The following is a 12271-nucleotide window of genomic DNA, read 5'->3' as shown; positions in this document are numbered from 1 at the left end:
TTAGTGTCTGTTTTGGGCTCAAAATCACTGTTTTCACCAAAGTGAAATATGCCAATTGCTTCCCCATAGTAAGCACGTGACTCGCCGCATATTACACCGTGTGTTACCGCACCTACGACACGAGCAATCACAAAAAAGTGGCATATTTTGGCAATTTTTTAAGCTAAATCCTTCCGAAATCATTGCCGACATTGACTGAAATTATCGACTAAATATTCCTACACGTATTGGAAAGATGACGTCATTTTAGAAGATCACCTGACATTTAGAATCCATGCTTTTGAAATCACATAGCTGTAGGCCCGTATTCCGGCCTATCGGGTATGTGCGTATTTATTGGCAGGCCGTTATTCCGGCCTATTGGGTTCAAAGGGTTAATTGCCCCCAAAACTGAATTGGTAAAACTTCTTAGGAAATACTGCAGTTTTGTTCTGTTTTACAAGGTTTATGATACCCAACATACTCTCGACTCCTGGATGAATTATACATCATAGATGAATAATGGAGGGGATGTCATTTAACTCTTCTTGCAAAATTTAATTTTTAATTCAAATATCAACCATAACCCTGTTTTAAAAACATGCTTAGAAAAATACACACCTTGAGAAGAGAAAATTTATGTGGAAAATATTTTTAATATCATTTGCTTGTCAATCTTGCACAAATTATTTCCTCAGTTAAGCATCAAACCGTTGATTCTTTGTGAAAATCTAAATTTTACTATTGACATTTGAGGAAACTTGACATCCTGTTTGGGTCAAGTTTTTATTTTTGGGTGAATAAGGCCCTTTTAACCTCATATCTTCAACTTTAGTAATTGTATATCAGAAAGCCTTAATTAAGTTCATTGCTTCAGTTGGGTAGAACTCAGACTGCCAAACACCAACAACAGGGCCCCATCTTACAATGAGTTATGATTAATCTGATCAATCGCTACTATGGAAAGCCAGCAATGTCAACATCTAAAATACATGTTTGTTCAAAATATTTTCTAGAAATGATGTATTTTTATATATTCACTGATTTCTTTACAATTCAGTATGCTCCACTTTGTTCTTAAAGGACATTGAGCAAATTTCCTTAAGAAAAAAATATGACATTGGTGGATTACTATACACTTGATTGATTGGATCAATCGTAACTCTGACGGGTGCCCTGTCATCACCAAACTTAAAATAACCCAACATTGATGGATTTCCATACTTGATTGATTGGATCAATCGTAACTCTTTGTAAGATGGGTGCCCTGTCATCACCAAACTTAAAATAACCCAACATTGATGGATTTCCATACACTTGATTGATTGGATCAATCGTAACTCTGACGGGTGCCCTGTCATCACCAAACTTAAAATAACCCAACATTGATGGATTTCCATACACTTGATTGATTGGATCAATCGTAACTCTTTGTAAGATGGGTGCCCTGTCATCACCAAACTTGAAATAACCCAACATTGATGGATTTCCATACACTTGATTGATTGGATCAATCGTAACTCTTTGTAAGATGGGTGCCCTGTCATCACCAAACTTGAAATAAACCAACATTGATGGATTTCCATACACTTGATTGATTGGATCAATCGTAACTCTTTGTAAGACGGGTGCCCTGTCATCACCAAACTTAAAATAAACCAACATTGATGGATTTCCATACACTTGATTGATTGGATCAATCGTAACTCTTTGACGGATGCCCTGTCATCACCAAACTTGAAATAACCCAACATTGACTCAAATTCATGCTATATCCTAGAAGAATTATGAAGACTTATTTTAATCTTACATGTTGAAGTCCCTTGCTCACCTTCAATTTTCACATTCTCATTTCCCAACGTTGTGTCATCAAACCGATCAAAGAGGTTTTCTGCTTGCAGTTGGGTGTGATTATTTTCATTCATTACAAAAAATAACACATACAAAAATGACACCAAAAAAATACCATGTGAATATAAAACACAAATCCAAACTTTGTTTAAAAATGATATATACATTAGTCTCTTCACCATATATACAAATAAATAAAATGGTTGCACATTTTGTGTTTTATGAACATATCTTTATCAAAGACAGAAAAGGGGAAAATCTGCATTAACATTCTGAAATAAATGAAATAAACCATGGGGGGGGGGGGGATTACAAAATGACGGTGACTTTTTGAATAATCTCAATTATTTTAACTGCCCTTAAACTTGTGCAATACTAACATTAAAAAAAGAAAACTATTATGAACAGGGTTCAGAAATTAACAGTATAACAGAATGTTACATAAAAAACAACAACAGTGAAATAGAAATTGGTAGGGGAAATGTAATAGGAGAAAAAATAGTTGTAAAATATTGGTAAAGCTTTGAAGAAAAATCCATCAAAAATTTAAAAAGTTACTTAAAGGAGAATGAAACCTTTTGAACAAGATAGCTTGTGTGAAAACAGAAAAATCAAACAGATCAACAAAAGTTCGAGAAAAATCGGACAAGTACCTTTACCGTAATGAGGTTTTGAGAATTTGAATATTGTGATCACTAATGCTATGAAGATCCTCACATTGGCAATGCGACAAAGATGTGTGATGTCATTTGTGAACAACTCTCCCCATTACTTTAGTATATATTTCACTTAAATTGTCTCTTTTATCATATCTATCAGTAGATCATGTGTTCTTTCTATAGGAGGGCACGTAATACAGATTTTTAAAGAATACATCATGGATAAAGAGATTGTATCACCACAAGAGCAAAAAGGGACATTTTAGGGGGTATTTTATAGTCCATCAAAGGGAAAGTTGTTCACATCTGACATCACACATCCTTGTCGCATTGCCAATAGGAGGATCTCCATAGCATTAGTGATTGCAATTTTCAAATGCTCATAACTTTCTCATTGTTTGTCCAATTTTTCTCAAATTTTTGTTGATCTGTTTCTTTGATTTTTCTGTTTCGACACAAGCCTACTTATTCCAAAGATTTCATTCCCCTTTAAATTACGGTACTATATTTGTGTTGTCCTATCAGAGCAGCATCCCCATATATGGAATAGATTACATTATTAAATCAAATGTCTTTTGTAGTTATTATTGTACCTTCAGTTTATCTACCAACAAATTATTTTGCACCCACTCCTGAAAAAAACAGTCATCACAAACCAATAAAAAAAATTAATGCATTTTATAGAACAAATCATATGGGACAGCTGGCTCGTACAGAACATCAAAATAAAAAAAAAATGAACATTTGATAATTTTCTTCATCTTTGATGGAATTTCCCCAAACCATTACCAATAATTTCTAAAAGAATTTCTTGGTATTTTTACCCCCCCCAAAAAAAAAAAATTGCCAGGGTGAACTTCCCCTTTAATGTTCTTGAGTTGGTTGAGCAATAATTTACTACTTCCATTGCAGAAACATTTAAGCAGTTCTAGGGACATTTTATCACCCAAGATTTACCCTTGTAATTCATATTTCTAATAAAGTACAGCATCATGGCATGAATTTCTGACAAATATTTTCAGAACCAGCTTTCTATGGAGAATTACTTAAATAGAACTATATAATACCACACACAGTCCAAGTAACACATTGAACGTGGCAGCCCAAAATAACTCTATCTGGTGCTAATACACAAGCTCACATAATGCCCAAATGCAAATAACTGTAGATTTACATATCTTGATCTTATGCTAACATGAATATATGAAGTTTGAACATACAAGTGGAAAAAAAGCAGAGGCAATTCATAAAAATCATGCATATATTGGAAAACAAACTGCCACACTAGCACTTTGCATGAACTGCAGTGACCTTGGGTCCCTTGAACTACATATATCAGAGCAAGTTCAAAGGGTTGACTGACTGGGAAAGGAATGATGTATATTACTGAAATCAACCTTCCTGTAATGAACATCTTGCATTCTGCCATCAACATTCCAAATCAACAATGTTGTTGATTACAACAAGCCACCTGTCAATCTTAATGTGAAATTCACCATTACCATGTTTACACTTGATCGGCTTTTTCGTAGCGTGTAAACGCGATTAACTTGCATCGGCTCTCGGTTCAGAATCGGCAATTTGGACCACCAAAGTAGTAGGTTCTGTACCGCGAGCCGATGAAGAATCAGCTTTTTTACTACGTGTAAACACAAAGCCAATTCTTTATCGGCAATTGGTGCGCATTTCATTTACTTTGCCATTGTGACGTAATTGTAAGCGCACGGATCCAGCGTTTTCTTTATCATGACGTATAGTGTTCGTGTGCGTATCATTACAGGTTTTTGCATCGGCACACGGTTCTGAACCGCGAGCTGTAACAGCGTGTAAACACAGTGCAAGATGAACCAAAAACCGATTCTGCATCGGCTTTTGGTTCTGAACCAAAAGCCGATCAAGTGTTAACACGGTAAATGTTGGAATGATCGTAAACTACACCATAGTAGATATCTGTCAATCATAGTAGCTAACTTTTTTATTCAATGAAGAAGGAAATTTCTCCTTCATAAGCCTAAAATTTGTAACTTGACTTAAATCTCTCCTATGGTATCATTACAAAACTAGATTGAAAATATGGGCAAAACTTGTAAATTATAAATCTAGGCAAAAATAATTACTCTAAAAGAATACTGTCTGCAATACTGTTTGCTATATTCAGTACAAAAAAAACAATAAATTTCATATTTTTAATACCCATTTCATCCTGGTTGAATCTACCCATAAGCATGCAGGTAAACTCACAGTTAGGCCTACTCACAGTAGAATGAATATCAAATCATGTACACTTAAAATCGAATCAGCTGGGACTAAATAAATCTTGAATGCTGGCAGCCCCAGTTGAAATGATATCCGTTTAATTTTGCATGAATAACCAATATGACATATTACTTCAGACTTGTGTAATTAATAACAAGAGCACCTTTACATGTAGCTAGAGTACACAAAATATCTTTTCTTGGTTTCTTGTTTCACAAAGAAGGACATATCATTATTATTATTGCACATACTTGCATCTCGAGGCAAAGCTAAATTCATATACAAAATACAAGGAAAGCTGAAATTTCAAGTTTGAGTTACAGAAACATTTTTCATATACTCTTTCATAGATGATCATACAAAATACTCTTACTTTTCCCACCTAAAAAAAGAGTGAACATTTAATGACTGGCAGTTTCACAATTATGAAGGCAAAAGTAATCCTAAACATGTTTAATTTTTACAGTACATTTTTTCATCAGAGAAAGACCCTTTCTTTACCCTTGTATAATTGTTATTGCTTGCTAAGCCTGAATTATACAATAATAGACAGATGTATAAAAGCTTCTTCATGTAAGATATCTCAGACCTATAAATCAAAAGAGAAAAAAAATCAACTAAAATAATTTGTGATTGTAATTTAATAACAATAGAGTACAGACTGTTTGAGTTTATATGTTCATTGCTTAAAAATGCATCTTTCTTGTAAAACTGTAATTAAATTCTAAATCAATTATTTCAGTGAAATTACATTCGATGTACTGGATATAATGCCGTCAATTAAATTAAATCAACTGTATCGAATTATAATTTTGATAATCTCATTAGATTGCTGTATAGTTCACTGGCTCGAGTGATATTAAAATACATCTCAAACACAGAATGATTATACACTAGTCTTACAATTTAAATAGCATCACTTTAAGACGGAATACATCGCCTTCATCAACATCCTCAGCTGAGCAATTCTTACACAATGTGCATATATATTTACAACTGGAAAAAAAATCATATCCGTAAAATAAACAGAATGAAAAAAGGAATGGTACATATAATATCGCATATTATGGCACAGCACAGCAAACTTCTTACTGGTAAAGTCTTCATATAAATACTAAACACACTATATCACAGCATTATTCATTCATTCAATAAATAAATAATTATTTGAATTTATTTACTATAAGCATATATATTGATTCTTTCAGAATAACTGCTTTACCATTAGCTTGCTTCATAGACTCCTATATCACTCTCTATATACATGTACATAAAGCAATATTGTAAATGTTTAAAACTTGAATATTTCAACTAATTCTAACTGCCATTAAGTAGATTTAAGTCTGTTCTTATACATCTGGCAGACTTTTAATAGCATATCTCTGTTCTTATGTCATTCAGTGAAATCCAATAATGACCACTTCAGAACAATAGCAAGATATAACTTCTGATGACTGGATTTGTATTTGCCCCACCCCACCATCCTTTAATGTACATTTTTTTTAACATCCTTTCTTCAAACCTTCAATGGAAAGCTGTTTTCAAAGACCACCTAAGTTTTACTTATATGTATGAAATTGAACAAGGGTTTGTTTGTTCTGTCAGAAAAATATAAATTGTCTGGAATCTTGAATACAATCCATTCTATGATATTGCTATTTGAACTATATCTTCTGCCTGAATTGTGGTCATATGTAGTAATAACCATATGAAAACAAATCACATGTGCATTTTTTTTGTCTATTTCTATTTCATTTCAGTAAGTCACATGTATATCTTTATCAAGGTGATTATGGCACAATGAGCAAACTATATTCGAATGATTGATTTAAAAAAAAGTTATAAAATAAATCTTGGTATTGGGCTTAGTAAAAAGTGCATTAATGTTTTAAGTGCTACAAACCAAAATCAAATCTTTGAAGCATAATTAATTGATAAACTGAAAAAGAAAAAAAAAATATTGTGAATTTCTCTTGAAAGTCATACTAAATCTCAAGTCCAAAGTTACTGTTCTTTGGCAAGGCACCTTGTCTATATTTTCCACTCTCCACCCAGGTGTTAAATGAGTACCCTGTATGTGAACGTCAGATTGGGATGCATGTGCTTGTAAAATGGCGCATGGCCAGAACACTGCTTAGAGAGTGAAGAGGTGCATTTTATGTGTGGAACAGCAATTGAATTCAATGATATGGGTAAACATTGATCTGTAAAGCATTATAAAAGTAGAATATAATTACATTTATGATGAATTATATTATTCAACCTGACAACAAGCTGTAATGTATTCACAGATCACTTAAGGTTATTACTATGTTCAAAATTAAACATGTGTTCGTTTTATAAGAAAGAAATAAATTGTCTTGATTCTTGGATACAAATACAATATATTATATTCCTTTCTGCACAATACTGTACCCTGTATATGACCAAAAAGTGAGGAAAAAATAAATATTTCTATCTGTAAGCACTAAGCATCCATATGTAGTGATAATTATATGAAAACAAAATATTATCATCATTAATGTGTGTATACCAATTTAATTTTATTCTATTTCTATTCTGTTTCATTGTGACACATGTATATCTTTATCAAGGTGATATAGCACTAAAACTATATGTATTCAAAATAAGTTACATTGGGCTTAGTAAAAATTACATTAATGCTTGAAGCGCTACAAACACAAATAGGTTATTGAAGAAAAACAAATTGATAAACTGAAAAAAAAACTATTGAGAATTAATTACCACTGAAAAGTCATAATAAATCTCAAGTCCAAATTAATGTCATTTGGCAAGGCACCTTGTCTTCATTTTCCTCTCTCCACACAGGTGTTAAATGGCTACCCTGTATGATGTGAATGTCACTGAATGTAGTTTGGCATGTGTGCAGTTATGAACTGGTGCCTGGTCAGAATGCTGCCTAAGGAGTAGAAATTGAAGTCAATGACCTGGGTAATAATTTATCTGTAAATTACTTCAATACAATGCATCAAGCGAGCAATAAAAGCAGACCATGATTACATGTATGAATTATATCATTCAATCTGAAAAAAGAGCAGCACTAAATTTTACAGCATGCCAAAGCCAAATTATAAAATAACACTGGATTTGTTAGAAATCTTCAAAACGTCACATTTCTTTAATGTATGATTGAAATAAATGTAAAAGATCCTTAAGAGTTTCAGGAATATTGTGGTAGGGAATTCTTCAGGCTTGAAAAATAAGTAATAAATATTATTGCAAAAAGAAACAAAATAACTGAATAAAAAGAAAAATACAATAGCATATACTCTGGAATTAAAAATAATATTGGATAGAGAAAATTAGTAATGCAAAAACAAGGCAATACCAAGATGGATAGAAACAAGAAAAGTGATGACATATTTGTTTCCTCGTTAACATCCCATAAAAATATGTATTTTCTCATGAACAATGTCTGAAAATGTTTCTGTTCTGGTGCATTATTCATCAGATTTTCCAATGAAAGATACTACCAAGGAGCTCAATCTGATTGTTTTTATAATTTTACATATTTTTGTAATAAAAATATAGAATCTCTTTTGTGTCATGACATATGTTCAGGGCATATCCCTCATCAGGTCGTTCTCATAGCTCTCTGGTTCAACAAAAGATGCTGGTCTTGTTACCGCCTTCTCAACGAGGGCGTAAGATAGCTTAGGGTCCGCCATGCCATACCAGAATACGGTCCATTTACTGTTGCTCCAACTTCCTTCGCATCGTTTGAAATACCTTGGTGGAAAAGGAATGGAAACATATTACAACTTCAAAATATTTTAAGTTTGGAATTATTGCATCAATTAATCACCTTCCTCTGTTTCCTTCCTTTCATCATTTTATTGCCCGTTTCATATACCAATACCACAATATATACTTATTATTATCAATATATAATGGTGAATATTTTCCAATTCCCTGATTCATTAACCCATCTGAATAAGGCAATATCACTGTAACATAGTAGTATTTTAACTATTGCATATATGAACTGGGGTCAGCCAAACAGCTGTAATCTACACAGCCAAGCCAATGCTTGTCATATCCCAAAAGCAGAGCATCTTTACTTTACAATCTACCATTCTATTATACTCACCATGGATTGATTTGGTTATTACTTCTTGACCTCCAGAACAGCATGCCAAAGTCTCTCCTTAAGTAATCCCACAGCATATCACTGGTCCCTTCACCCTGAGGGCAAACATGTACAAATATTTTACATTATACCAACGGTTCAGCATTAGGGTGATGATCACAAAGCTGTTTGTAAATTTGCACATGACTTATATAAATGGAGTGTGAAGGGCCTAAACGAGCCACAATGTTTTATGACAATCTTACAGCGCACACTTTTTCTTACAATCTCATTCAAATCACATAAATACACTTAAGAATATGTCAATTAAAAGCATGAATGTAACTCCACATCTGCATATTTCAGCAAAAAAAAAAAATATGGAAAAGCCCCCAAGATTATTCATGTAGACATTATGTACCCCAATGGCCAGCTCTTCACTCTCAGTAAATATCAAGGGTGTAATGTATTTCACTTTACATATCTCAGTAAGGGATCTGATGCATCAATGAAAGAAGTAACATAAACTGATTGATATTTTCCCAAGAATACATCCTTTCTATTTTCAGCTGCATCTAATCTTTATATATGTTACTTTAAATGTGATTATATTATGATATGCTAAATTGTATTGAATTTAAGGGACTGTCACATGGATATATTAATCAGTGTATGACAATATGTATGGTAAGCTATTCTATCATTTATAACTAATTCTTGATATCAAGAGATTGGCTTGCGTTGTTGACAAAATGTCACTTTCTTTTATCAAGAAATGAAATAAAAAATTGTAATGACAGAACAGCTTGCCATACCTCCAGGCATGACAGCCCTTTCAAAGAGCTCTTATACTCACTTGTGTTTGAAGACTTATGGAGAACTTGTCTAGGTAAGGCACATTATGAACATCATCTTCATTAGTGATAATAGCTACAGCATTGTATCCCTCAGAAAGATATATAGTATGGAGTCGTCTGGGAAGATCAGTTATGTAATTCTTCTTAAGTACTCTACCAAATGATCTGTTAATAATAATAATACAAAAGACTTGTATAGCGCATTTTCCATCTCGATTAGATGCTCAAGGCGCTTCAGAGCAGAACAACAATAAAAATAATAAGTCAATGTCTGTCATAAAGAAATCTTATACAGATGATTTAAGGTTGCCCCTGAAGGTGGCCACTGAAGTCAGGGTTTCCAAACTCTGTGGAAGAGAATTCCACAGATTTGGCCCTGCACGAAAGCATTTAAGCGAGGGCCTGTCCCCCATGATTTCGTAGTGAAGAGTTTTTAAAATAGGGGTGATGTGGCTGCACTTGCTAGATAGAGTTACAATACATGCAGCTGTATTTTTCAACTTCTGCAATTTTCCAAGTTGAGAGAGGGGGGTGAGAGGAAGGAGAAGGGTTGGAGAGATACAGTTATGTGGAAAAAGGGGGAAGGAAAGGGGGTTGTGAAGGAGATGGAGCATGATAGGAAAAAAAAGAAAATAAAGAGATCAATAGGAAAAGAGGAAGAGACAGAGAAGGAGCAAAAAAGTTAATGGGGAGACAGAACAATGCAGACAGCCAGAAAAGCATATAGAGGGAAGAAATAATGGAAGGAAAAAATAGATAGAAAAATAGTAGAATAAAACAAGAAAACAAAAAACACACAAAGGTGGCAAAGGAGACAAAGGGAGAGTTAAAAAGGAGCATGTCAGAGAGAGAAAAAGAACATAATGTTGATCTTGCAAAGTTGGATACAGTATGTAATCATTACCATTATTTCTAAAGTATGAGAATTGATACCTTTTGAAAATAGTATACTGTTTTAAGAATAATTCTTTATCGTCATTTAATCTTTATCAACACATTGGAAAGTCACTTTTAAAGCTCTCTGAGATTTTGCAGTTTTCCATATTTCTTACATTTACTTAAATTGATTGTATATTGCCAGGGCAATAATTATTTTCTCTTTTTGTTTAATTTGTAATTGTTTTCAATATATTTGACATTTGCATAAACTGCTTATATTTCATGAAAAACAAAAATGAAAAATGAATTGATATATCAATCACGAAATTCAAAGCTGCAAAAAAAATTGTGATATTGTCTCTTCTTCCCTGAACAAGGATGGAAATTTCTCTGTAAAAGCTGAAGCACTCGAGCAATGAACAGAATACTCTCACAACACAAATCATCACATTATATGGACAATGGATGTGACATCACCATGGCAACATGACAGAAGACTATGAATCATAAAAACTACAGCAGCATGAGAAGATTACATCTAAGCTAGAAAGCATCATGTATCAATGCTCTTGAGATGAGACACTTGAAAATGAGATTAATCATGTGTACTTGATGTTAACATGAAGAGGATTGCCTGCTACAATGCTCACGTATGTTTTAGTGTCCATATTGCTTTACAATTCTCAATATTTCCAAATGCCTCCCAACATATTTTTGAGCAGGTGAAGAATCAACTGACAGGTCATGAAATATTTATTTCACAATATGGTGTCTGCAAAAGGGCACAATGTCTGATGTTTTTGTTGTTTGGAATAAGGTTTGCTGCTGATATTTACCGCATAGCAAGGAGAGAGAGAGACATACACCTATGCACCTCATACAATGTGTTTTTTCCTCATTCAATGCCATTTTTTCTTAACCATAGATTTTGCCCCCATCCCATAAATTCCTGTCCACGTTTCATCCTTATAAAATTGTCTCTCTAAAATCCTCAAATCTCAAGATCCATGCCCCATATCTCCCTACATATTTGCTGTTTTTCATCCCTTCAATTTCCATTTTGCTACCAACTAATGTAATCATCATTCAAATCCAATTCCCTCTTGCTAAAAAGACTGAAACTATGAAAAACACTCAGCTTCATTTACCTTTTACCAACGAAAAAATAATAATGCTAAATACTATGATAAATAAATTAGAAATAATAATTGCACATATAAAAAAAATCAATTTCATCGCATGAATCCATTATTATCAATATTACCTTCTCAATATCAATGGTATTAGTGCACCTTTAATACCGGGTAATTCCAAAAAGTACTTGTATATATCCAAACCTTGTGTGAGACCTTTCTGAAAAATATTTATCTCTGTTTTATAGTTCACATGAGAAGCTGTAATGCTTTCAAATGATCATGACCTGTGAGAAAGGAGACAATGGTTGTTCCAACAGATAACTTGAAAAACATGGCGCTTAAATGGCACTATCAAATGGATCTCTAAGACTGCTTTTTGTTATGATTAAACATATAGTGTATATAATTATGTAGAAAATGTATCACTTACCTTGTAATAAGTTTTAAAAGTCTATCTGTATCTATATTTTCTAGATCATAGTACTTCCATATCCTCTCTGTATTCTTGAACAAAGTACCTGACCCTGAAAAATAACCAAAAGTACTATTAATACTATTTTTTTT

At 33.1% G+C, this 12271-nt stretch overlaps 1 protein-coding gene across 1 annotated transcript in view; it reads right to left on the bottom strand.

Annotated features, from left to right (window-relative positions):
- Nucleotides 1-4241: 4241 nt before the first annotated feature.
- The window catches only part of LOC121423918 (N-acetylglutamate synthase, mitochondrial-like), a 33582-nt gene continuing 25552 nt past the window's right edge, over nt 4242-12271 (bottom strand). The window contains exons 8-11 of the mRNA XM_041619470.1: nt 12138-12231; nt 9692-9857; nt 8857-8951; nt 4242-8495 (exon numbers count right to left, since the gene is read on the bottom strand). Coding sequence (XP_041475404.1) covers nt 8324-8495; nt 8857-8951; nt 9692-9857; nt 12138-12231 — 527 coding nt within the window. The 3' untranslated portion in view covers nt 4242-8323. The remainder of the gene's footprint in view (nt 8496-8856; nt 8952-9691; nt 9858-12137; nt 12232-12271) is intronic.

The sequence above is a fragment of the Lytechinus variegatus genome, chromosome 1, assembly GCF_018143015.1.
Source record: "Lytechinus variegatus isolate NC3 chromosome 1, Lvar_3.0, whole genome shotgun sequence".
Lineage (NCBI taxonomy): Eukaryota > Metazoa > Echinodermata > Echinoidea > Temnopleuroida > Toxopneustidae > Lytechinus > Lytechinus variegatus.
This window is presented reverse-complemented; position numbering and strand designations above follow the sequence as displayed.